Source organism: Harpia harpyja, chromosome 1 (assembly GCF_026419915.1).
Source record: "Harpia harpyja isolate bHarHar1 chromosome 1, bHarHar1 primary haplotype, whole genome shotgun sequence".
Classification (NCBI taxonomy): Eukaryota; Metazoa; Chordata; class Aves; order Accipitriformes; family Accipitridae; genus Harpia; species Harpia harpyja.
In genome coordinates, this window is record NC_068940.1 from 14,386,465 (window position 1) to 14,409,240 (window position 22,776).

Here is a 22,776-nt window from a genome sequence, read left to right on the forward strand (position 1 = left end):
TTATTTCAGTGGAAGTACACTGGGGTGAATATGGCTAAAGTAGTTCTAATCAAGCCCGGAAAGTGCCCTTAGTGATTCAAGTGAGCTCTTGCAAAGGGGCTTTTTTGCTGGTCTAGGAAGAAGAGCAGAAAGTAACCCCCACTCCTGCACTTGATAATAAAACCCTCTTGAACCCCAGAGTAGCAGAAAAGGACAGATATATTGCCTGTCTTCTGACAGTGTAACGCTGGTACCTTAAACAACCATCCAAACGGATAGTGTTAGCTAGTTAGAGACAGGCTCTGTGCAGAAGGACTCACAGTCCAAATAGGTAAGATAAAAGACAATAAAAGAAAAGCAATCTTATTATCCCCATTTTATGGGTAGGAAATGGAGCTCTGAAGAAATTAAGTGCCTTGCTCAAAGCCATACAGGAAATCAGTGTCAGAGGAAACAAATGCAAACCTGAGTGTCACAGTAGTTCCTTCCTCTTGATACCATTTTGACCATCAGGGCTGCTTTCAATTAAGTGTTTTATTAAGGACATCTCTTTCTAGCTATGCAATTTTTTTTATTGCATATCCCACATGGTGGACCTGTAGAATTACGAGTGTCTCCAGCCAGCTTCTTTACTGTGTTTTATGAACCTTAATGAGCCCCCCCAGAAAGCTGAAATACCTACATCGAGGGGGAAGGGAGCAGAGAAGCAGAAATAGCAGCATTGTGTGCAGCTTTTAGTGTGCGGTCCAGGTTCACGGAGCAGTGTGTAAACAATCTGATTTGCCACGTTTAAGGACAGGCACAATTTTAGGAAAACCAAACACCCCGTTAGCCTACTGACCTCTAGATAACCTACTTCAACAACAACGAAACTTACAGTATGCTGAGGAGGTGGAGGGGCAACACTGGGAAGATGCTTTGCTGCCATAGGAAAAGGGCCAAACAAAACTCTCTCATCATTTTTGATGTTCGCTTGATGAGTCTGTAGAAGGAGAGGAGTATCAGCTTGCTAGAAAAACTGTTTCCTGACAGAGATTTGCAGTGAATTTTGCTGCCCCATTGGAGTCCAGGTACTAGCGCTGAGACGTGGCGTTGCCTGTGCTTGCCTCAATCCTCTCACCTGAGAACTCTGCTTTTCTGCAGACCGGGGTGAAATGGAATCCGAAGAGAAAGTGGCTCGGCATTGTCCACAGCTTTTCAACCCAAAGGTTCAACCCACAAAGGGAGTGTGCAAAACGAGCCCTTTCTCAGTGTGGAATATGGTAATTCAGACAAGGGCAGACCCAGAAACATAGAAGCACATACAGAATTGAAAATGAAGGGGAAATTAGTGTTAGAAACAGGAATGGGGGCTGTTTGCATGGCTGCTTGACAGCATCATACACTCAGTATGCAGCTGTCTGAACAATACCTTCAAAGGCAAACAGCAGGAACAAACTTATTCACCTTGCTTAGGTTTCTCATTCCGGTGCACAGTGAGGTGTTGGTCACGCTGTCACTAAATCCTTTCTGTACAGGAAGAGCAGTGAGGAGAGGTTACACAGTGAGGATGCGCTACCATTTGCATTTTTCACCTAGGCATGCAGTCTGCTTCAGAAAATACTTAAAGCCTATGATTAGAAACTAACGTATATGGAAGTGCTTTCTTGACTAATTCAAGCGTCGCCATCGCCTTAGCTAGTCTACTGTCCAGAAATCTATATTGAAGCGACTTGCCCAGTGGCAATGCAGAGGATGGAAGGGATGTCTCTTCATTTTCTCTAATCAGGATCACTTCTAGCTGCCGGGAATGGCATTAGCGATCAAAAGGAAATCTCACGTACAACAGTATTGTATCTAGCTCAATAAGTTTGTGTTCTCAAAGCCTGGCCTTGCTGTGTGCCACACTGTGGGAATGCAGAGGAGAAAGACCATTATAGCTGCATCAGCTTTGTGGTGTTGTATGTAAGAACCTAGAATGGCACTGTTAGGTGGGCTAGCCACAACAATGGGTGAAAAGAAACACAAACAGGCTACAAGGAATAGTTTCATTGCAAGCCTATCTCTGCCTGTATCTCTTCAATCTTTTTAAAAAATCATTTGACTCTTTCTCTTCCCAGCCCTCAGTTGTAACATACTGGAGCTTCGTTAGACCCAGCACTTGGATAAATAAAATCAGCACACATGCATCATGTAGAAATAGCAACAGCCATGAGTACAGTATTGTAAGAGCAAGAAATCTTGTTCTTTATCACCTTGTTACATTGGTCCTGCAAGCCTAGCCATAAAAAACGCCTTGTAACAATACCTAATATCCAATATGTCTGCAGCAAAACACATTTTCCATGTAATCTGACTGTATCAAATCCGTATATGCTGCAGAAAGAATGACTTGGAACGGGAAGAAAGAAGGAACATTGAGCTCTAGGAAAACTCAAAGGAACATTTTATCGTAACATTTATAATAGAAAGTTGGGGGGTTTAGTTTCGCCTCAAGGTGTAACTTGCTAATAAAAGTTCTGGAAAACCTGCTGTGTATAAGAACCCTGGCCTATGATGTCAGAATTCATTATGCACACAGGGGCTATTTACAGCCTAGTAAAGTTGTAGACAAGGAAATTGTTGCTGAAATATAGTTTCAAAAGTTTAAAGGTAATCATTCTACTGATGTATACACCTCAGCTATTGAACAGATCTTTTAAACAGTTCCATGTAAACTGAAAAAATCATATGGCTTGAGTTGTAAACATCCACCCATGTTTCTTCATATGTGTTGGGTATAGAATTATATATATGTACAAGGGTAACTGTGGGGTCTTTATTTTTATTCAAGAGTTATCTGGGTAAACCTATAAATTAAGCATATGCATACGGCCTTCAGAGGTAAGACAAACTGGAAACAATTTTCACTGCCCTCTTTTCATTCCCCATTTATCCGCTTGAAAAAAAAAAAAAGAGGAGGAAGAAAATCAAGAAAAAATAGGGAGGACAAAGAACTAAAAAGAGAAACAAACAAAAGTATTTTTGGCTTTCTAAATCTAAAGATGTTTTATCAAAGATACTGAAACATTAATTGAAATGTGTATTTTTCATCAGAACAACAGCTGTGGAAGCATGAAGCTTCATCTAGGTTCAATCAAAATTTGAGGCAAAAGTGCTGCAGAGTTTCATGGGTCAGGAGTGTCCACAGGAACCCCTTGAGAAAGCAGTTACTCCGGGTTATACAACCGAGACTGGCATTGCTGTATTTAAAATTGGGGGGCAGGGGGAACTGTTGACTGTAGAGTGTGCTCTGTTTCACTCGATTGCTGCATGCTGTTTTATTCTTTGGCTCTAAACATTTTAATTGCGGCTATAGTGATTTTTCCATCACTCTGAAAAGGCTTTGTGACCAGATGTTGTTTGTCATTTGTCCCACAGTAGCGGACAATAAAATAATTACAGAAATATAGAAAAATGTGCTCAGCACTGGGGATTAATAGCCAATCCAAGCGTTTTTCTACTGAATCACTTTTTCAAATATTTCTTCTCACAGCAGTCCAAATGATTTTCTAGCTCTGGCTGAGCTAACTTCCCAAGCATTCCAGTTATATTTATTTTTTCTAATGCACTTGTCAGCTACTTCAAACTCCACCCCAACTCCTGACAGCAAGGCCAATCGAACACCCTCTCATTGTGGTTTCATGGGGAACCAGCTCACAGCCACAGAAATGGACTGCACCCAATGGCACGAGCCCAAAAATAACTGCACCACTTCCACTTTTTTTCAATGCGTCTGCATTGTTCCAATAGCACTGAGATATTACTACTGATTAATGCTGCTATATAAATAACTTGCAAAATGGGGGAAAGCTTTAAGGGGGTTTTTCCTGCTTTTACTCGTGTTCACAGTAAAATTTCCATTGGCTTCAATAAGCTCTGTATACCAGACTAGCACTAACACAATTTCATTAACTTAGCTGAATTACTCCTTGTTTATAGCAATGGAAGTGAGTGGAAAATCAAGGCCAACGGGATAAGAAATAATCCTATTATCCTGCCCAGCGAGATTGCTCTGGGTTTAGAGCTGAGGTTTAGTTTTAGCATTGGCTTCTTTGGTCACATAAGCTTTTACGCCTTTCCTTTCCCTGAACAGCCATTTTGGTGAGTTTACTGTTCTCTCAGTCCTTCATCTCTTCTGGGCTTGCTTCCTCACCCAGTCTAGCTATGGGCAGCAGACAACTTGTCAGCAATTCAGGGTGCTTAGCGATCCACTCAGATGGCAACTGATAACAAATGCCAAGATTGCAAAAGTCGTTCAAATCTGAGAATTTCTCTGTGCCATCACAATACACGTTGGAAGTCCCAAAAGGCAGCAGTATGCGTGGGGAAGGTGAGCAACTGCACAAACCAGCCAAGTTTCTCCCACGTCCTTCCAACCTTGTAAACCAAAGGCATCACCCATTCACCTATATGGAAAATACTTACGCTGCCACATCCTTTTCACCTTGTCCTGGTTTCAGCTGGGATAGAGTTAATTTTCTTTCTAGTAGCTGGTATAGTGTTATGTCTTGGATTCAGTATGAGAAGAATGTTGATAACACACTGATGTTTTCAGCTGTTGCTAAGTAGTGTTTAGACCAAGTCAAGGATTTTTCAGCTTCTGATGCCCAGCCAGCAAGAAGGCTGCAGGGGCACAAGAATTTGGGAGGGGACACAGCCAGGGCAGCTGACCCAAACTGGCCAAAGGAATATTCCATACCATGTGATGTCACGCCCAGTATATAAGCTGGGGGGAGTTGGCTTAGGGGTGGATTGCTGCTCGGGAACTAACTGGGCATTGGTTGGTGAATGGTGAGCAATTGCATTGTGCATCACCTGCTTTGTATATTCCAATTATTTTATTATTGTTATTATTATCATTATTAGTTTCTTCCTTTCTGTCCTATTAAACTGTTCTTATCTCAACCCATGAGTTTTACCTTTGTCCTTCTGATTCTTTCCCCCATCCCACTGGGTTGGGGGGGAGTGAGTGAGTGACTGCATGGTGCTTAGTTGCTGCCTGGGTTAAACCACGACACACCTATAGCAGAGATCACCGATGCATCCAGTCTGCCAATACAAATGCAGTTACATCAGACCTACCTCGTGTAAATACCATTTTCAAAATGAGTTGGCTGAGATTTCACCTCTGATGGTCACCCTGACATCACTCAGTGGCCCACAGGGTGCTGCAAATGCAACTCGACTGCCACTGAAGGGAAGACAGCTTTTATGGACTCTCCTGGAATTGGAGCGAGCTTCAGGTGAGGAAAACACCAGGGCAAGAAAAGTAATTGTACATGGCACTAGTTCCTTTAACACATAGCTAGCCAATCTGGACTGCACTTACTAGTGAGTTTATATAAATGTTTTATGTATATGCTCTATGAATGAATATATAAAGATACACAGGTAAAGGTTGTGTCTGTGTGTAAACACATATATCTGTACCAATATATATAAAATCTTTCATGGTTTTCCATTCAGGATCTAAGAAATTGTTAACAAGCCTGTTGTTCCTAACTTTCAGCTGGGAATGTGTCACTTTGCAGGGCTAGGTCCAGTCTCTGAGAAGAAATAACTTTAGAATAAAACTAGAGACAGTTTGAAAAGAAAGACAGCCATTGAGACATATTCCAGATGTGCACAAATATCACCGCTAGTTATTTTTACACCCAGATGTCCCAGTGAGATGAATGGGCCACAGTGCTACAAGTGCTCAAATTTTTAAAGTCAATGACATATCTCCACCCCCAGCAACAGATACATATTTCTGCGTGAAGCTCAGAGACTTGAACATGCTACCTCCTCTGAGCCAAATTTCCCCTTGGATCCACACTGCAGATTTCAGGAGTTGGAACGAGTTATCCTTTGGAGAATAAATTAGTTACTGGCAGGACAACTTTGGCAGCAGCTTAATCTTCCAATCAGTTGCTCCACTAGCCGCCTTCTAGCCTGGAGAAAAGGGCATGTCCTCTTGGGTCCGGCATTTCTCAGAGCGAGTTTGTAATAAGATTCAATTTGGAGGGCAAAAGATGTGATGTTTTCTGTTAAACAGATATGCTCCTTCTCCATTAAGGCCCACAGGTTGTTTTTTTTTTCATGAGAACAGGAGGAGCAAGAGAGGAAAAAGCCTAATTCAAGTAACAGCAGGATTTGAATAACTGCACACAGGACATTGTATCCTCTGTACCACATGAAGCAGCAGAGCTGCACTGCCTTCCCCGTGGGAAGTCTCTGCCTCTCACACACTCCATGGCTGTTGTTTGATTTCTTTTTCTGCTCTCTCTCAGATGTCTTCAGAGCCTCCAAGCCACTATGTCTGATCCGTTGAGATAATCAGATGGTTAGCCATAAGAGCTGTAGGCTACCTGTTAGATAGGACTCTGACACTTTAGCTAATATCTTACCAGAATGCAGGAAACGAAGCCTCCACCCCATGAAGGTGCACACTGCAGTTCCCATGCAGAGCCTCTGGTAAAGGGGAGGCAGGACAGAGGTCTGTTTTTGCATGCAGAGTGGATCAGAGACTCCACACAATGTCCCCCACTGGGTATTATTTGTTGTACTGCAAGAGCATCTGTAGATCCCTGCTGCAGGCCCTAGCCTCATTACCCAGTGGCTGGACGTACACCTAGGAGAGGAATCCTTCTACACAGAGATCATAGAGTGTATGTCCTTAGATGCAGCTTGGGAAGTGCTGGGATAAGATCCAGAGAGCTGTAAGCTCCCAGAGCATTAGTTTGCCATCTCAGCATCTTTCATGCATGATACTGGATTTCAGAGCCAGGTCTGGGGTGACAGCTGGAGGTGGAGCCAGGTTCTGGCCGCGAGAGCAATCCCCCCACCCTGGGGTCTGCTGGCCAGACCTCCTTCCCGTACCTCTGGCCACCTCCCCACGTCACTCAGCCCGACATATTCCCTCAGCCAGCATGCCTATGGGTGCCCACCTTACTGCCCTTGTCTGACTCCACAGCAGCTCCCTTCTGATACAGACCCTGCTTTGCTTCTAGGCAGGTCTGTCTTCATCCCCTGCAGTCTCCATCAGCAACCCTGAACCAGTAATAAAGACACCTGCGGTGAGGACCCCACAGCTAGGGCAGCTCCACACACTAGGAACTCACCATTGCACCCACACACATCGCTCCCCACCCCAGGAACTGTGCCCTGCCTGTGCAGGGCTCCACTCCTCCTTCGTGGACCCCTTTCTTGCCTAGTGGCCTAAAAACCCAGCCCACAGGCAGTGCCACCACTGTGCCCACTTACACCAGCTTTGCTGCAAGTGGTGAGCAGGGATGGGTCTCAGAAAGAGTGTTCAAGGCCGCCCGCCTGCTAATAATGAACTATTATAGTGGTTAAGTACACTGCTATTGCGTGTACTGGCTCAGGGAAAGACGTGCATCTTCACATGCAATCGCAAAGAAAAGACAGTGTTCTCTGAGTGGGAAGAAAAGGGGAATTTTTTTTCATGGAGAAGAACAAGGGAAAAGAAAAAGGAAAGGGAAAGGAAAAATTCTCCCTCAAATCCATTTTCTTCTTTTTTATTCGTACTTGCATTTTCGTTTTTCTGGAGACCTAAAAACAAGGAAGCGAAAGGGATTTAACTACATCTAGCGCCCGAAGAGATCCGTTGCTTTCCACGTAACATACAGCTTTAAAGGCGGCTTGGCTTTGCAGAAGAGGAGGAGTAAAACTTCTTCGTGACTGCGTCGATGCTGGACATTTTTCTGCCTCTTCCCCGGTGCCGTTCAAACGGCTTTTCGCACCCAAGCAGCCGCAAGCGTTTTTCCCTTCCAGCCAGACCCGGTGCCAGCCTTCACCGGGGAGACCTCGGGGGAGAAGCAACCTGCGCCCGGGCGCACGCACCGCCCCGGGGGTACGAGCCCCGCCGCCCCGGGGTGTCTGGCCCCCGGGTTCCCCCTTTGGCGGCGGCAGAAGGAGCCCCCGGCTGGCAGAGACCATCCTCACCGCCCAGCCCCAGAGCAAGGGGTTCATTAAGGGCCATGTGACCTGAACCCCCCCCAGCAAATCTCACCCTTCCTCTCCCCTCGGTCCAAACAATAAAAACCTCGCCTCCAAGCTTTAACGAAGACGAATAAGTGTGATGTCAGCCTCGTGTTTAAAAGGCATGGCAGGTCTTTATAAGCAGAGGATATTACCCTGCCCTGGGACAAATCCGAGGCGGGAGATTTTCGCTTCTGGAGCGATTGGGGGGAATGCTTAAACCCAGCCTGGCGGCGGGGAGGGCCGGGGCCGGGGCCGGGGCGGGTTTCCCGGGCCCCCGCGCCGCAGCGCGCTGCCCCTCTCCGCCTGTCAGCCTGGGAATTTAATTTCGTGGCAAGAAGCAGGCATGGCCGGCCTTATCGGCAGGGATGACACGAGAGCCAAACAAGGGGGCCTTTGAAATCGTCGGGCTTGGACGGGGTCCCCCCCTCTTCCTCTCCGGGAAGGGGGGCGAAAAAACCCGACGTAGATGTATTTTTAAAACGGACCAGCTCCGGCACTGCTGGAGAAAGGTGCAGGCTGGGGGCGAAGCCGGGGGGCAGTGGGCTCGGGGGGCGGCGGGGGGGTCCCGGGCCGCCCTGCCCCGGCAGGTGAGGCGGTGCCGGAGCCGCCATTTCCCGGAGCCCAGCGCCACCCAGCGGAGAGGCCGGGCCGGCGCCGCGGGGGCCGGGGGTCTCCCCCGGGGCGGACCGAGGGGCCCCGGAGGCCCCCGGCACCCACCCACCCACCCACCGCCCGGAGACGCTGCGGCTCCGAGAGCCACCCCCGTGCCCGGGTTAGGGGAGCAGCCTGCAAGGGGCATCGTTTTGAAACCTCTTTTTTTTTTTTCTTTTTTTTTTCTGGTGTGTCCCCCACCCCCGCGTTGCGGTGGAAGAGGTGGCTCTGCCATGCCGCAAAGCCCTAATGAATTTGGGAAAGCGAGCAATAATGGCGTATATATACTGTGGCAGTGAAAGTTTAAAAAAAATAATAATAATTAAAAAAAAAAAGTAAAAGTAAATCATGTGGAGGGTTTTTTGGCCCGGACTCCGTGTTTCCGAAAGGTCAGTGGTATCATTTTGACGTTGATTATGTAGCTGTTCTGGTCTCAAGTATGCTCCCCTCCCCTCCTAGCGTGGTGTGCGAGGATTGTATTTGAAAGGGAGGAAGCAGATACCGAAAGTGATGGCTGATGAATTGTCTAAACCCTTCAGGGACATTTCGTGCGGGGGCTCGGAGGCAGCTCATCAATAAAAGCCTCCCGGGTGGAGGAGGGAAAGAGAGAAAGGGTGATGGGGCTGGGGGGGGAACACGGACCCCGGAGGCACCATCGCCCCCCCCTTCCCCCTTTTATCCGGTGGGGAATCGTGGCAGACCCAGGGCTTTGGAGGTACTGGTGTAAAAAGGTGGGGGGGGGGGGGGGGGGGAGGCGGGGAGATACAGCCTGTAAAAGCACACACCAACAAAAAAAAAAAAAAAAATAGAAAAGATGTAGAATCGGCTTTACGGTTTCCTGCCCCCGCCACCTCGAACAGGCCCTAATGAGTGTCGCCGGGGCGGGAGGTGGCGGGGCCGTGGCCGCAGCAGCCGTGCCCGGCCTTGGCAGGCTCGCTCCTGAGGTGCGAGCTTGGATTATTACTTTTTTCCAAACTATGTTCGTAAATCATGTAATAATCCGGCACTCAGTAACTCGGCTCTACCTTTGAGTGGGTCGTTATGTTTTATGGGCTTTACTTAAAAATTAATGAAAACCTCTCACGAAAGGAGAGGGGGGTGCGGGGGGGGGGGGGGGGAGGAAAGGAGAGAGAGGGGAAACCTGCTCCTGATTAGTGCCTTCCCCGGCAGCGGGGCCGGGGCTGCGGGCGAGCCCCGCTCCGCGGCCCGCGGCCACCGCCGCGACGCGGGTGAGGGGCGCGCAGGGCCGCCCGGCGGGGCCGGCTTAGTGGCTGCGCCCATCGCTCCGAGCCCTTCTTCTTCCGAAGTTAAAACAAACCCACAGCCCCTCCGATGTTACCGATATGCCTATCGTCCCAGCCAGCCCTCTCCCCCCCCCCGATGGCTCCCCCCTCGCTGCCCACCCGGCGAGACCCGCTGTCTGGCGCCGGGGGCGTCCCGCGGAGCTTTTCACGCGGGTTTCTGCGGGAAGGGGATGCCGCCCGGCCGGGGCCGTTTGGGGCTGGGGGCGGCGGCGGCCGGAGGGGTCGGGGGGTCGGAGGGGGGTCCCGGGGGGCGGCGGGGAAGAGGGAGAAAAGCGCAGCCCTCCGCCAGAGCCGGGGGCACCGCTGGCTCCCTCTCCCCACTGAAACTATTTGTCTGCTGTAAATGGTATGGAAAGTAATTAAGGTTCGGCGCATGTATGAAAATTATTGACAATGTGTAAAGTCAGAAATCTCATTTGATCGGAATGTAAACTTGGGCGGGGGAGAAGCCAGTCAAAAAGGTACCGTGTGTTCAGATCTCGGGCCAAACCGTGTTTGCCCTTATTCGCGGCTGTCAATTGGGTATGCAGAGCAGGATTAGGGGGGGGCTTTTCCTACAGCCTCGCAGAGACACGATGAACCCCAACGACAAGGGCTGCCGCTAATATTTTTGCACTGTCGCTGCTGGCTCTTGCGCGGCCTTTACCACCGAGACCCGACCGGGATATGCGGCGAGGGGGGGGGGGTGGAGAGATCGGATCTGACGCCCATCTCTTTTGCAGCGTCCCCTCGGAGGTCTGCCCAGGCCGACAGCTCTGCCTGCTTACCGGGAGCGCGGCAGAGCCCTCCACCTGCCCGGAGCTGCCTGCTCCGCTGCCGCCGCCCGCCTGCCCGCTCTGCACGGGGACCTCGCCTCTGCTCTGAGCTCGAAACATCCCGCTTCTTGTTTTACCCCGCGCCTGTCACGTTTTATTTACACCGACAGAGGATGCTCGGAGACAAAAGAGTATTTTTTTTTTTTTACGTCAAAGATGTTTTATATTTTTGGAAGGGTTGTGTTTCCTTTTAGAGAGGTGACCTATATCCTGACCGCTGTAGGGGGTTTATTTTGATGCTCCGGGAAGTTCAGTTGGAGCTGTGCAGAGCTGGGAGGGGATAAAATCTTTAACATTGTCATCTGGCATAGGAAAAGCAAAGCCTACCCACACAAACACTTGGTGGAAGTACTCGCGGGCTGACACTTACAAAACCGACGCTATTATTATACGCGGAGCGTGTCTTTGTGCAGGTTTAATCGCCGCGATGTCCGCGCAGCTCCGACGGGCTGTTGCAACACCCACGGTATCTGCAGGGCGGCCAGGTCTCCTCCATCAGCCGGAGCCCCTGCTTTACCCCCCACCTGGGGACCCCCTTCCTCCTGTGTCCCACCAGCCCGGGACCGCAAGGGGACGGGCAGCCCGGTGGGTCGCGGCAGACCACCCTCGGCACCCCCAGCAGAGTCCCGCGGCTGGGTGGCCGTCGGCTTTGCTAAACCCTGGGCTTAGCGAGCTCGGACGGAGAGTGGGCACCTCAGGCTCGCAGGGTGTCTTTCTGCCACGGTTCCCGGGCAGTGATGAGGACGGGATGGGATGCAGGGGATGGAAGTGGTCTCGGGAGGGGACAGGAGGGATGGGGGGGGGTCAACATGGCAACAAAATCTTAGGCTGTAGGTGCCCTCCTGGAAAGTCTAAAAGCTGAGAAACTCTTTTCAGCCTGTCGAAGAAACCAAACGCCCGGGCAAGCAGAACCTGTCCGGGGGAGGAATGTCATCGCGCTCCCGGTGTTCAGTGCTCGCACTTCCTCTCCGCGGGGTCCTCCGGCCCTTGGGGCCCGCGGAGTCCCGGCTCCCTGCGGGACGCTCCCGGGAGCCAAGGTTCTGCGTGTCCAGCGTGGGAGGGTTGGGTGGTGCCTCTTCTCCCACCTGCTGAGGCCGATTTCCCCCTGGAAAACACTTCCCTAAAGGCGAATAGGTTCTGCTCCTCGGCTGGCTTCTCGCCCAAACTTTGTTTCTCGCCTGGTCTTTCTCTCCGCCCTCGGGCACTGAACAAAGCCGCCCCGGACGGGAGAGTTGTGTAGCAGGGAGGAAAGGGAAAGGTACGGCCCTACTAGTTCACGATCACTACCTTCATGGAGGTGTCCTGACCCCGGCTTAGCTCCCCCCACATCTAGGCGCTGTTGAAAAATTTCCCAAGGTATCTGCGCGGGAAGCCAGCCAAACCCATGTGGCGATACCCCAGGTAACCCTCTGCAAAATGCTACGAGAGAGGTGCCCGTTCTGTGCAGGGAGTGTGTCTGGTGATGCTTTTGGGGTCGGGTTGGTTTTTTTCCCGCAAGGAGAGGTAGGCCCCTGCGTTTGCGCTGAATGTCCTTGTCTGCCCTTGAGATGGGAGGTGACTCAACCCCTGGGAAGCCGTGATCATCTGCCCTTTTCCTCTGCCTCGGGAAAGGAGAAAGACACCGACTCTTCGACAGGAGCTGGGAGGAAGGGTCCTGATGGCAGCCTTCAGGGAGACGTCTACAAAAAGAGTCACGCCTGCTGCCCATCGCGTACGCAAAGAAAAAAAAAAAAAAAAAGATCGGGGGGCGAAAAAAAAGCGGAAAAACCTCTCCAAACAAACATCGGGATCGCACGGCTACTGCCAGAGGTCCCGAGAAGTCAAGAGGTCCCGGGAGCAGCACAAAGGACGGGGCAAGACCGCTGCTAGTCCCTTCCCATCCCGGCCTTTCTGCTGCTCCCTCCGCAGCGGCGGGGCTGCCTGCCTCCCCCCCCACCCCCCAGGGGTCGCCCCGGGCCACCGGGGCCACCGGGGCCACTGGGGCCACCGGGGCCGGGTGCCGGGCGCTGCCGCTCCGGCTGCTCGGCTCCTCCAGCTCGTTAAAATGCCCGCATGCCCCTCATGCGGAAAGGGATCTCTGTCAGCCGCTGTAGATCGAGATCTAAATCCAGGCACCCTGAAACTGACAGTTGGAGGAAAATCCTCCGGGGCTTAAGGAAACGCACTTTTACAATACTGAAGGGATTTGTTTAAGTTTCAGTCTCGAGTTTAATTGAAAAAACGCTTCTCATCTGCAGGACCTCAGAGGAGAGGAAAGAGCCTGAAGCACGCAGTTAAAAAAGGGGAGGAAAAGAACAGAAAAAGAACAAAAAGAGGGGGGAAAAGAGGAAAAAAAAAAAGGACTCCAAGATAACCGTAAACATTTATCTTTCATATTTGTCTCCCATTTTCTTAACGGGTTTAGTCTAAGTTATTTCATTTAGCACACGAAGCAGAGGGGACTGTGTTATGAACATGAAACTGAAACCGCAATAATGAAGAGATTTCCCAGAATAAAAACGATGATTATAGAACAACATCTGAGTAACCAAATCTGCCAAAAAGTTTAATTTCCGTATACTCTGGTAAAACAAACCAGTTGTGCTCCAAAGCTGGGATCATCTCAGAAATGGATACACCAATCAAAATAAACATCTCCACCAAACAGCAAGCGCACTTCTGTTTAATCATGGGCACTTCAAACCATCTTTTAAAGTCTCAGGACCATGTCTTGGAGACTTCTTAATGCCATGTTTCAAACAAGCGTCTGCTGCGAAGAAGAGGACATTGCTAACAGGTAGAAGGCGGCTGACTGAATGTGTTGTTACCTCCGATTCTCCTATCAGGGCTGGGTCAAGTCGCGACAGAAGCAACATGCGGCTCTGCCACAGGGCTGCCCTGTCCGGCTTTGCTTCGTTGCCCGTCCTGTCTCGCACGGCGGAGAACGCAACGACACCTTCGTATATCGTGACATCTGTGTTGGGAGTAAATGCCTCTTCCCGCTCGACTAATATTAAGGATCAAAACGAACTATTTGAAACGGGGGCAGGTTAGAGTGATTTTCAAGCAACGTTCTCCCCCCCCCCCCGCCCCTTGCCTTTAATGCGTTTAGCCTCCTGAAGATCGCAGAAATTGCTTGGACATGTCATCCAAAGGTGACATTTAGACAGACGTCCCGCCGCGGAAGGCGAAAAAGGACGCTTGCTCGCCGATCTAGAGCAGGGAAGGATGTTTATATATAAAAACACGGATATTTTTTTTTAAATATTCCGTGTAGGTCGTTACAACGAGATCAGGAATCGCACGTCGGCCTCCCTGCCCCTCCAGGGAGGCAACAAAAAAAAAAAAAGAACATAGATAGATAGATAGATAGATAGACAGATATAGATAGATAGATAGATTGATTGATTGATTGATTGATTTTTTTTTTTTTTACGATGGGAACAAATAAAATCGATGGCTCAGGAAAGGTAAACACGGTCTATCGACCGGGCGATTATTTTTTCTATTAAAAATGTGTAGTAAACATTGCCGGGCTTGGTAGTGTTTTTCTTAGCTGATCCTCAGATACAATCAAGCCATTTTCGGACACATTCCCATGTATGTAGCAGCGGTGATCTGGAGGAAGCTGTCGACGCCTGTTCAGTTAATTTAGGTTTTCTTTGTCTAATTACTGTGGAGCTTAGGGAAAAGGAGCCGGGCTCAGGGCAGTAAACTGACACTTGGGCTCTGTGTGTGGTATCCAGGCAGAGTTTGATGGAAAAAGCCTGCTTCCACTCAACTGCAGGTCACTGTCTGGGACCAGCCCCACCCCCTCCCTGCCCGTACCCACCAGCGAGCTCTCAGCACGGAGCTGCGCTGGAGACAGACGGACACACAGACACACACACACAGCGCGCTGCAGGCACGCTGACACGGCGTCCCGCTCTGCCCGCGTCCTTCCCACCCCCGTGCCTTTGGTCCAGCATCCCTGCCTGCTTTGCCTCTCGTCCTCCTTCCGTCTCCAGTTTGATCCTGGAGCCTCCTCCATCATCTGGGAGAAGGCCTGTGCCTCCGCCTGCCCCTCTCCTCCCTGCCTGCCCCGGCGCCCCGTTTCCTCCGGCAAACAGCGTTTGCCAGCACGCGTGACCCACCCGCTGCACCGAGGGGACGTCCCCGGGGGGTGCAGGGAGGGCGCATCCCCGGTCCTCGGCCTCGACCCCTGTCGCCCTATAAAGTGAATCGCATTTTATAGGGGAGTGGCAAGGGGTAGCGAGGAGTCTTAAAAACCGGAGGTCTAGCAGGCTTGAGTCTCCGCAGGGTGGGCGACCCCCTCCCACGCGCGCACCCGGCGGCATCAGTGCTGCATCGGGCTGGCAGCCGCTCCCCTCGCCCCGGGGCCGTGCCGGGGAGCAGCGGGCCGGCCGGTGCTTGCGGGGCCGGGGGAGCCCCGGGGAGGCGGTAAACGGGGTCGTTGCACGCTGCGGGGCCGGCAGCGGGAGCGAGCCGGGGATGGTGCCGCAGCGGCAGCGGCAGCGGCAGCCGAGCCTCCTGCCCAGATGACGGGTGGACAGAGGCCAGCTGGAAAGGGGGTGGTCTCTCTCTCCCCTCCCTCTCGCTCCCCCTCTCTCTATCTCTGCTGAGTCCTCGACCGGATTCAGGGGGGTCTGCGGGGGAAAGGAAAAAAAAAAAAAGGGCAATATTGGAGGAACCGGTAGGCGGTCGCGCTGTGCCTTTTACGCGAGAAAAAAGTATACATGAAAGAATAACAGTGAGGAAGAGATTGGAGGGGGGGGGGGGGGGGCTCTTGCGCTTCCTCCCCTTGCCGGATTAGGCAGAGGGACGGTCCCCAGGTGGGGGGCAGAGGAGGAAGCGGAGCGGCGCTGAGCGGAGCCTCCGCGGGCGGCGCGGCGCAGCGCGGGGAGGGCGGGGGCCGGGCCGGGGCCGGGGCCGGGGCCGGGGCCGGGGCCGGGGCCGGGCCGGTCCATCCCGCCCAGTGCCTGGCTCCGGCGGAAAGCAAAGGAGCCATTGCGCAAGGAACCGCGGGGAGGGATGCGCAGGGCGCTGCCGCCGCCCCGCCGCCGCCCGCCGCGCTGAGGAGGTACCCGGAGGACAGCAGATCCCACCGCCCCCCCGCCCCCGCTCTCTCCCCCTGCGGGGCACCCCCCGCCCCGGTACCCACCCCGCCCGGCTCCCCCCCTTCCCTCCCAGCCTCACCCCACCCTGCCCCATTCCCCTCCCTCCGCCAGATGACCACCGAGAGCGGCCAGCAGCGGCTGGAGCCCCCCGTCCCTCTCCGCTCCTGCAGCCCGGCTCCCGGAGCTCTCCAGATGAGCCGGCCGCCCTCCTCCGCCCTGGAGACCTCCACCTCCTCTTCCTCCACCTCCACCTCCTCCTCCTCCTCCTCGGCGGCAGCGGCGGCGTCCTCCAAGAGCAAGAAGGCCAGCTCGGGGCTGCGGCGGCCCGAGAAGCCCCCCTACTCCTACATCGCCCTCATCGTCATGGCCATCCAGAGCTCGCCCTCCAAGCGCCTGACCCTCAGCGAGATCTACCAGTTCCTGCAGGCCCGCTTCCCCTTCTTCCGCGGCTCCTACCAGGGCTGGAAGAACTCCGTGCGCCACAACCTCTCCCTCAACGAGTGCTTCATCAAGCTGCCCAAGGGCCTGGGCCGCCCAGGCAAGGGCCACTACTGGACCATCGACCCGGCCAGCGAGTTCATGTTCGAGGAGGGCTCCTTCCGACGGCGGCCCCGCGGCTTCAGGAGGAAATGCCAGGCGCTGAAGCCCATGTACCGCATGATGAACGGGCTGGGCTTCGGCGCCTCCATCCTCCCGCAGGGCTTCGACTTCCAGGCGCCCCCCGCCTCCCTCGCCTGCCACTCCAACGGCTACAACCTCGACATGATGCCCAACGCCATGGCCAGCGGCTACGAGGGACTCAGCGGCGGCCACCACGTCCCGCACATGTCGCCCAACCCCGGCTCGACCTACATGGCCAGCTGCCCGGTGACTGCCAACGGGGACTACGGCCCCGACAGCAGCAGCAGCCCCGTGCCCTCCTCGCCAGCCATGGCAAGCGCCATCGAGTGCCACTCGCCCTACACGAGCCCTTCGGCTCACTGGACAGCCTCGGGGGCCTCGCCCTACATAAAGCAGCAGGGCCTCCCCGCCGCCAACGCCGCCTCCTCCGGCATCCACTCCAGCGTGCCCTCCTACTCCCTGGAGCAGGGCTACCTGCACCAGAGCCCCCGCGACGACCTCTCAGGTAGGGAGGGATCCGGGCGGGGGGGGGGGTCGGCGGGGAGCGCGGCGCCGGAGGGGCTTTCACCGGCGACGAGGGTTTCGCGCGGGGACACCCCGACCTCCGCGGCGTAGGAAAAAAGAGGGGCATTGTCTGCGAGAGGGAGGAAAATACGCGTGGGCTGGAGCTGCTCTGTTCGGGACAGGGGGGCTGTCTGGCGGGGAGGCTGTGGCTACGCCTGCGAGCATCCCTCCTTCTTGCCCAGCGCCAAGAAGGAGCCCTCCGAGGAAAGCCCGGCTCCGTCCCGGCTCCGTCCCGGCTCGCACGTCCCCCCCGGTGCCGGCGACGTGTGCTCGGCGGCGGGAGCGGGGCGAGCCCCGCCGCCCCGGGCTGCGGCTTCACTTCGCGGGGAGCGCCGGCAGACGCTGCGGTCCGCCGAGACGCGTCGCGGGAGTAATCAAAAAAAGGCGTTAAATATTATTCCCCAAGCCCTTCAGGGAAAAAAAAAAAAATCCCAAACAGCTTATCTTGAAAAATGCGCGAGAGATTAAAGCGGATCCCGTGTATTTCTGCAACCGGAGGGAAAGAGTTTTCTGGTCTCTGTCGCCCACCCTCCCTCCCCCCCCGGCCGGTGATTACAGACAATGTCTGCTCAGAAAAATCCGAGCACAAAAATGGGTAAAAGATGTTGGGCTCTTACGGGGAAATTTTCCAAATAGCCCTTTTAAACGTGGGTCCCGGAGGTTAAGCAAACAAAGACAGTCTGGGCTGGACCACACCGAAGAGGATTTTAGCCTGACTTAACCCCTATGAGAGCGGGGTCTTGTTCAATTTTATGGGAATTTCAACAAGTAACAAATACAGGCGACCCTCAGCTCTGGGTCCCCCTCCGCCCCCTCCTTGGGCGCCTGTCAATCACTCTCCTGTCCTGCGAGCCCCGTAGCCTGCCCCGGCCTCGCCACAGCCTGCCGCCGCCGCGGGGAGGGCGAGCTGGGAGCCCAGCCGCCGGGGAAGCCGCTTGGCCATCACCGCAGAAGGGACGTGGGGTGTCAGGGGAGAGCAAGCGGCTGCAAATTTTCCTCCCTTAAAAAAAAACCAAAACAACTCAAACCTCTAAACAGCCCGTGGTGTGGCTCCTGGGGAGAGGCGGCTGCGGAGCGGGTCGCCGCCTTGCCGGCGTTTCGGCGCAGAGGGGTGCGGGGACGCGGTGCGTCCCCAGACAGGCTCCTCCGTGCCCTCGGGGCTCTGCTGCTGAGGTTTAAACCCACTTTTCGGAGATTCGAGTCGACCTTCCACGTGGTTTTGAGGGCCGGGGCGAGAGGCCGGCGGGTTCACACGGGCATCCCCTACCGAAATACGTATCTTTACCGATAGGAATTTCTGCTTTGGTTTGTTGTTCTTAGTTGGATTTTTTTAATTTGTTTTCTTTTGTTTTCCTTCCTTTTGGACTTTTTTTTTTCCTCCGTTTGTTTTACTCCTTGCGGCCCCGCGGGCCGCCGCTCAGGGCCCACGGGGCCACGCGTGGCGTGGGAGGGGGACTGGCGCGGGGAGCGGGGCTGGGATGCAGCCGCCCCCTCCTCCTGCCAGACCCCCGAGGTGGGAAAGGCGATTCCTGGAAGAGAAATTTTCATTTCGAAGCAGCCCAAGAACAGCTCTTCAAAACAAAAAGCAGAGGGAGAGGGAACAAGGGTTCTGGTCCCCCCGAAGCCCCCACTACGGTTTCCGAGGCTGGGGCGTTTTAAATCCGAATTGTTTCTGTTCAAGGACCGATATACATGCAGACGGACCGATGGACGCTTTCTTAATGCCGACGACGAGCGTCCGTTTCCAGCAGCTCAGATTTAATGCCACCACTTTGCAAAACGGCGTTTCTCCGCTTATTTTCTACAGCTTCAGGATCTGGGCCCACGATTTTAGTGGAAACCATCCCCATTCCTTGATTAACTAAAAAAAACCCCCAACCCTTTATTTTTTTGCGTGGATCCAATCCTCGTTCGTGTGTGCTACGTAAAATCTCTGCAGCGCAAACGTTTTAGTAGATTGAAAGGAGATGGGGAAAAACCATCCGAGCTCCTTCATTCGTAATTATTACCAGCAATAATCTTTCTCCTCCTCTCCGCCCCAAACAGCAATAGCAAGTGAATTTCGCCTTTCCCTTTCTCTTAGTTAAATGCAAAGCAAATTCTGTGGCAACCGCTGTTGATCGGTCAATAATCCTCTACTCATGACAGCGACGGGGCGGACTTAAAGCCTTGAATTTGCATCAGACCCAAGAATAAGAGAGGAAAAAATTGGAAACAGGAGGCTCGGTTCTGCTAAAAGGATTTCGAAGCTGGGGGGCGTGTGTGTGGGGGGATTTTTTTCGCACACTATTAAATCCTGCTAAATGATTGAATCAGGATTGTAATAAAGTGGCCCGGTTTATGGTGAGCATACCAGCAGGGTTATTAGAAAGCCGAGGAAATCCAGCGAAATAATCACTTTTATAAAGTGAGCTCTGCGGGGTGAAGGAGGGGACAGTGCCGGAGGAGACGGGCTGTGCGCGCCGCCCCGCCGGCCGCCGCCGCCAAAGGGCTCCGCTCCGCCATCCTGGGGAAAACCGGGGACGGCTCCCTCCTTTTTTTTTTTTTTCCTGTCCATTTCTCCTTCTCTTTCTCTTGCCGCCTTCCCCCCCCCCCTTCTCTGTCTTTTTTTTTTTTTTTTTCTTGACCCTCAGTCAGATTTGACAGGATCCCACAAGCCGAGTTTGACATCCGCACGCCAAAACAAATCCCTCTCTGGCTCTACCCTGCGGGCCTTGCTCAGGCAATGCTCCCCTCCCCGCCGGATCCAGTAGGAACCCTGCCAGACTAAAGATCCCAGCACGGCCCTACGGCGCGGGCTGGGGACGGGGAGGGGGAATCTCCCACGCGGCCCTGGGATTTTGTCCCCCGAAAGCTGCCTTAGGCTGAGGGAAATGAAAATGGGAACTTGCAAGGTCATTCGCATGTCGGTGCCACGGATATACTTCGCTTGTTGTTGACGATGAACCGTAGGGTGTCTTCGGTCTGTATCTTACGTTTATGAAAGCACACACGCCACTAGGCGTGCACGCTCGTGTGCACACACACACACACAAATAAATACAGTATCAACACGCAAATGGATCGTGGCTGGAATTCAACCTGCAGCCATTCAAGTCAAAAGCAAAAACCTCCCAGGAACGGGATAGGGAGGGGGAAGAGGGAGCAACGGTGGGAATCGGGTTCAAATGCCTGTAGCGCATCCAGAAAACCACGCAAGTGGCATCGTCTCTTCGCTCACACCCACAATCCCTCACCTACAGCACACGCAGAGGCTGACCTCACCCTACACGCTGATAAATGGGCAGGCGGAGGGGCAGGCAGTCAGCAGAGCGTGTGTGCCCAGACGGGAGGGATGCTCTGAGACACGCCTGCACCCGGGATGCGGCCATGCATGTGTCTGTGGGCATCCACCTCCGCACGCCTTCCTGCCCTCAGCCTGTGTGCCGCACGGTTGTGCAGCTTATACCCCCCCCCCCCGCCGAGGGGGCACAGGGGCTCGTAGGAGCAGGGGTGCAGCCCCGAGCCCACCCGCGGGCGATGGGGGACTCCGGGGAATCCACGTTCCCTCCTCGCTCAGGGCGATGGGACTCGCCGCTCTTTCTGCCCCGCAAGCGGGACAGGCTTTGCCCGGGGGGAGCGCCCAGTCCGCTGCCAGGAAAACCAGGGAGGAGCTCCCAAACCTTGCAGGGGGGTGCCGAGGCCGGGGGAAACGAAGCGGTGTGTGAGCCCTGGTGTACGCAGCCTGTCCTCCCTGCGGGTGAGGGAGAAAGGGCTGCTCTGCCCGAGCAGAGCTACCCGACTTCTGAGCAGCTCTTGTTATTTCCTTCTCTTGCAGTGGGATTGCCTCGCTACCAGCATCACCCCTCCCCGGTGTGTGACAGGAAAGATTTTGTTCTCAATTTTAATGGCATTTCTTCGTTTCACCCTTCCGCTAGTGGATCTTACTACCACCATCACCACCATCAAAGCGTCTGTCAAGACATCAAGCCCTGCGTGATGTGAAGGCAGCCCCTCCAACAGAGACAATCAGGTGGCGTTGGACAGAGCCGAGGTATAGACGGACCCACGCAGATTAAATATAATGTGCACTCTGATAGCATTGATAGTACACGAGTCACTTAGCAAAATTACCTAAGGAAGCAGTGTTTTCGGTCCCCCTCCACACCTTGAAGGACACATCCAGCCGATATAACGCTCCAAAGCTCTTCCTAAAAGAAAAATGCCTTGTGTGATGTGTTGGGTTAGGTGGGATGTAAGTGTCCTTATGCCAAGTCTGACCACCTTAATCATAAACCGCCTTTCTGTGATCTCCTAAAGAATCGAGCTTTGGGAAAGGGAACAATTAGATATATTTTTATACGAGAAAGTGTCTTTGAATAGGAAAAATTAATCTCCCAGCTCAGCACCTGCGAGGACTCCCCCTTCCGTTGCTGCGTTAGTGGGAAATTTACTTCTGTATTTTTTTCTCTCCCCAAGCCCCACCAAGGACACTTTGTATGGACTTCAGCACCGACCGATCGATATTGTTAAAACAGTATTGTTTAGCCCTTTCGTGTATAGACTTTAAGAAAAGTTCCATTTTTTCCAGTATTGCAGCAATACAACGTTTTGTTTTTTATTTTTACAAAAGTTTTCTACCACAATATTTTTTAAAAAATTATTTTAAATAAATCTCGTGTATACTCACACACTATTGCTTTAAAAGGAGAATATATTTGCACTTATGTATACTTTTTACAGTTTGCCAAAATATTTTGATGTAAAAATTTTTTTTTCCAATAAAATGTATATAAACGACTATGCACTGGACAGGCACTTATTTCCCCTCGGCTCCTTCGGGGAAAACCCTTCCACCCCAACATCCGAGATTGTTAAAGCTGCAACCCCAAGTCCTCCAGCCTCTGGAGGCAGAGGAGGGGAGCGAGCGCTTGACCCGAGGGGGCCACTGCCGTGGTCTCTGGTCTGCACTGCCCGCCTGCACCCACTTCCCACCCTGCTTTCCCCCGCTGCTGGATAGCCTTTGAAATAATGGGGGCAGCGGACAGAAAAGCAGCAGGGTCCAGACTGCCTGCTCCTCTCTTCGAGGGCCCCCCCGGGCCCGAAAGGCCCTCCCCGCTGTTTAGGGCTGTGTCCAGGTGGCCCCGTGGCCCCGTCCCGCCTGCCCACGCAGCCCCGTCGGAGTCCCTCTGTGCCCCGACGGGGCTTTGCCAGGTGCGGGGGCAGCAGCCCCCTGTGCAACGCGGGCTTGCACCCGGGAGGGCAAGTCATGGGTGGGCGGCGAGAGGGATCCGCGATAAAACCGTGGCTTGGTAAGTGTCTGAGGGGAGGCACCGAGACTGGCGTGGCCGGTGAACGGGGCGGGAGGGGAGAAAAAAAGAAAAGAAAAAAAAAAGAAGCAAAAGAAAACAAAAAAACGGCCCCCAAAGTACCCCAAGCAAAACAAGCCCTCTCCCCAAGATGCCGCCGTGCCCCGCGGATGGTGAGCGGCCGAGGGTCGCAGCCGGGGGGCCGGCAGCTGCTCGCCCGCGCATCCCGCAGCCACCCCTCCCGCGCCGCCCCCACGGCCCCCCCCGGCCGGGGGATGCCCGCCGAACTCACCCGGTCCGGCCCGGCCCGGCCCGGCCCGCCTCGGCCCGGGGGTGACCAAGGCCCCGGCCCCGGCCCGGGGGCAGCCCTGCGCGGCCCCGCCGGCGGGCGCAGCTCGCCGCCGCCCCCTCCCACCCGCGCAGCCCGTCCCGTCCCACGGAGGGGACAGAG

At 53.7% G+C, this 22,776-nt stretch overlaps 1 protein-coding gene across 1 annotated transcript; it reads left to right on the forward strand.

Annotated features, from left to right (window-relative positions):
* The first annotated feature begins 15,692 nt into the window (after positions 1 to 15,692).
* FOXF2 (forkhead box F2) lies at positions 15,693 to 21,744 on the forward strand. The gene is made up of 2 exons (XM_052783349.1): positions 15,693 to 16,978; positions 20,855 to 21,744. The coding sequence occupies exons 1-2, from the start codon at positions 15,964 to 15,966 to the stop codon at positions 21,019 to 21,021; spliced, it is 1,182 nt and encodes a 393-aa protein (XP_052639309.1). The 5' UTR covers positions 15,693 to 15,963; the 3' UTR covers positions 21,022 to 21,744.
* Positions 21,745 to 22,776: the final 1,032 nt, after the last annotated feature.

Excerpts from the sequence above, each read along its gene's own strand:
- FOXF2 (XM_052783349.1), top strand. The coding sequence starts at position 15,964 with ATGACCACCGAGAGCGGCCAGCAGCGGCTGGAGCCCCCCGTCCCTCTC. Across the intron at positions 16,979-20,854 it reads CCCCCGCGACGACCTCTCAG|TGGGATTGCCTCGCTACCAG; the intron begins GTAGGGAGGGAT and ends CTTCTCTTGCAG.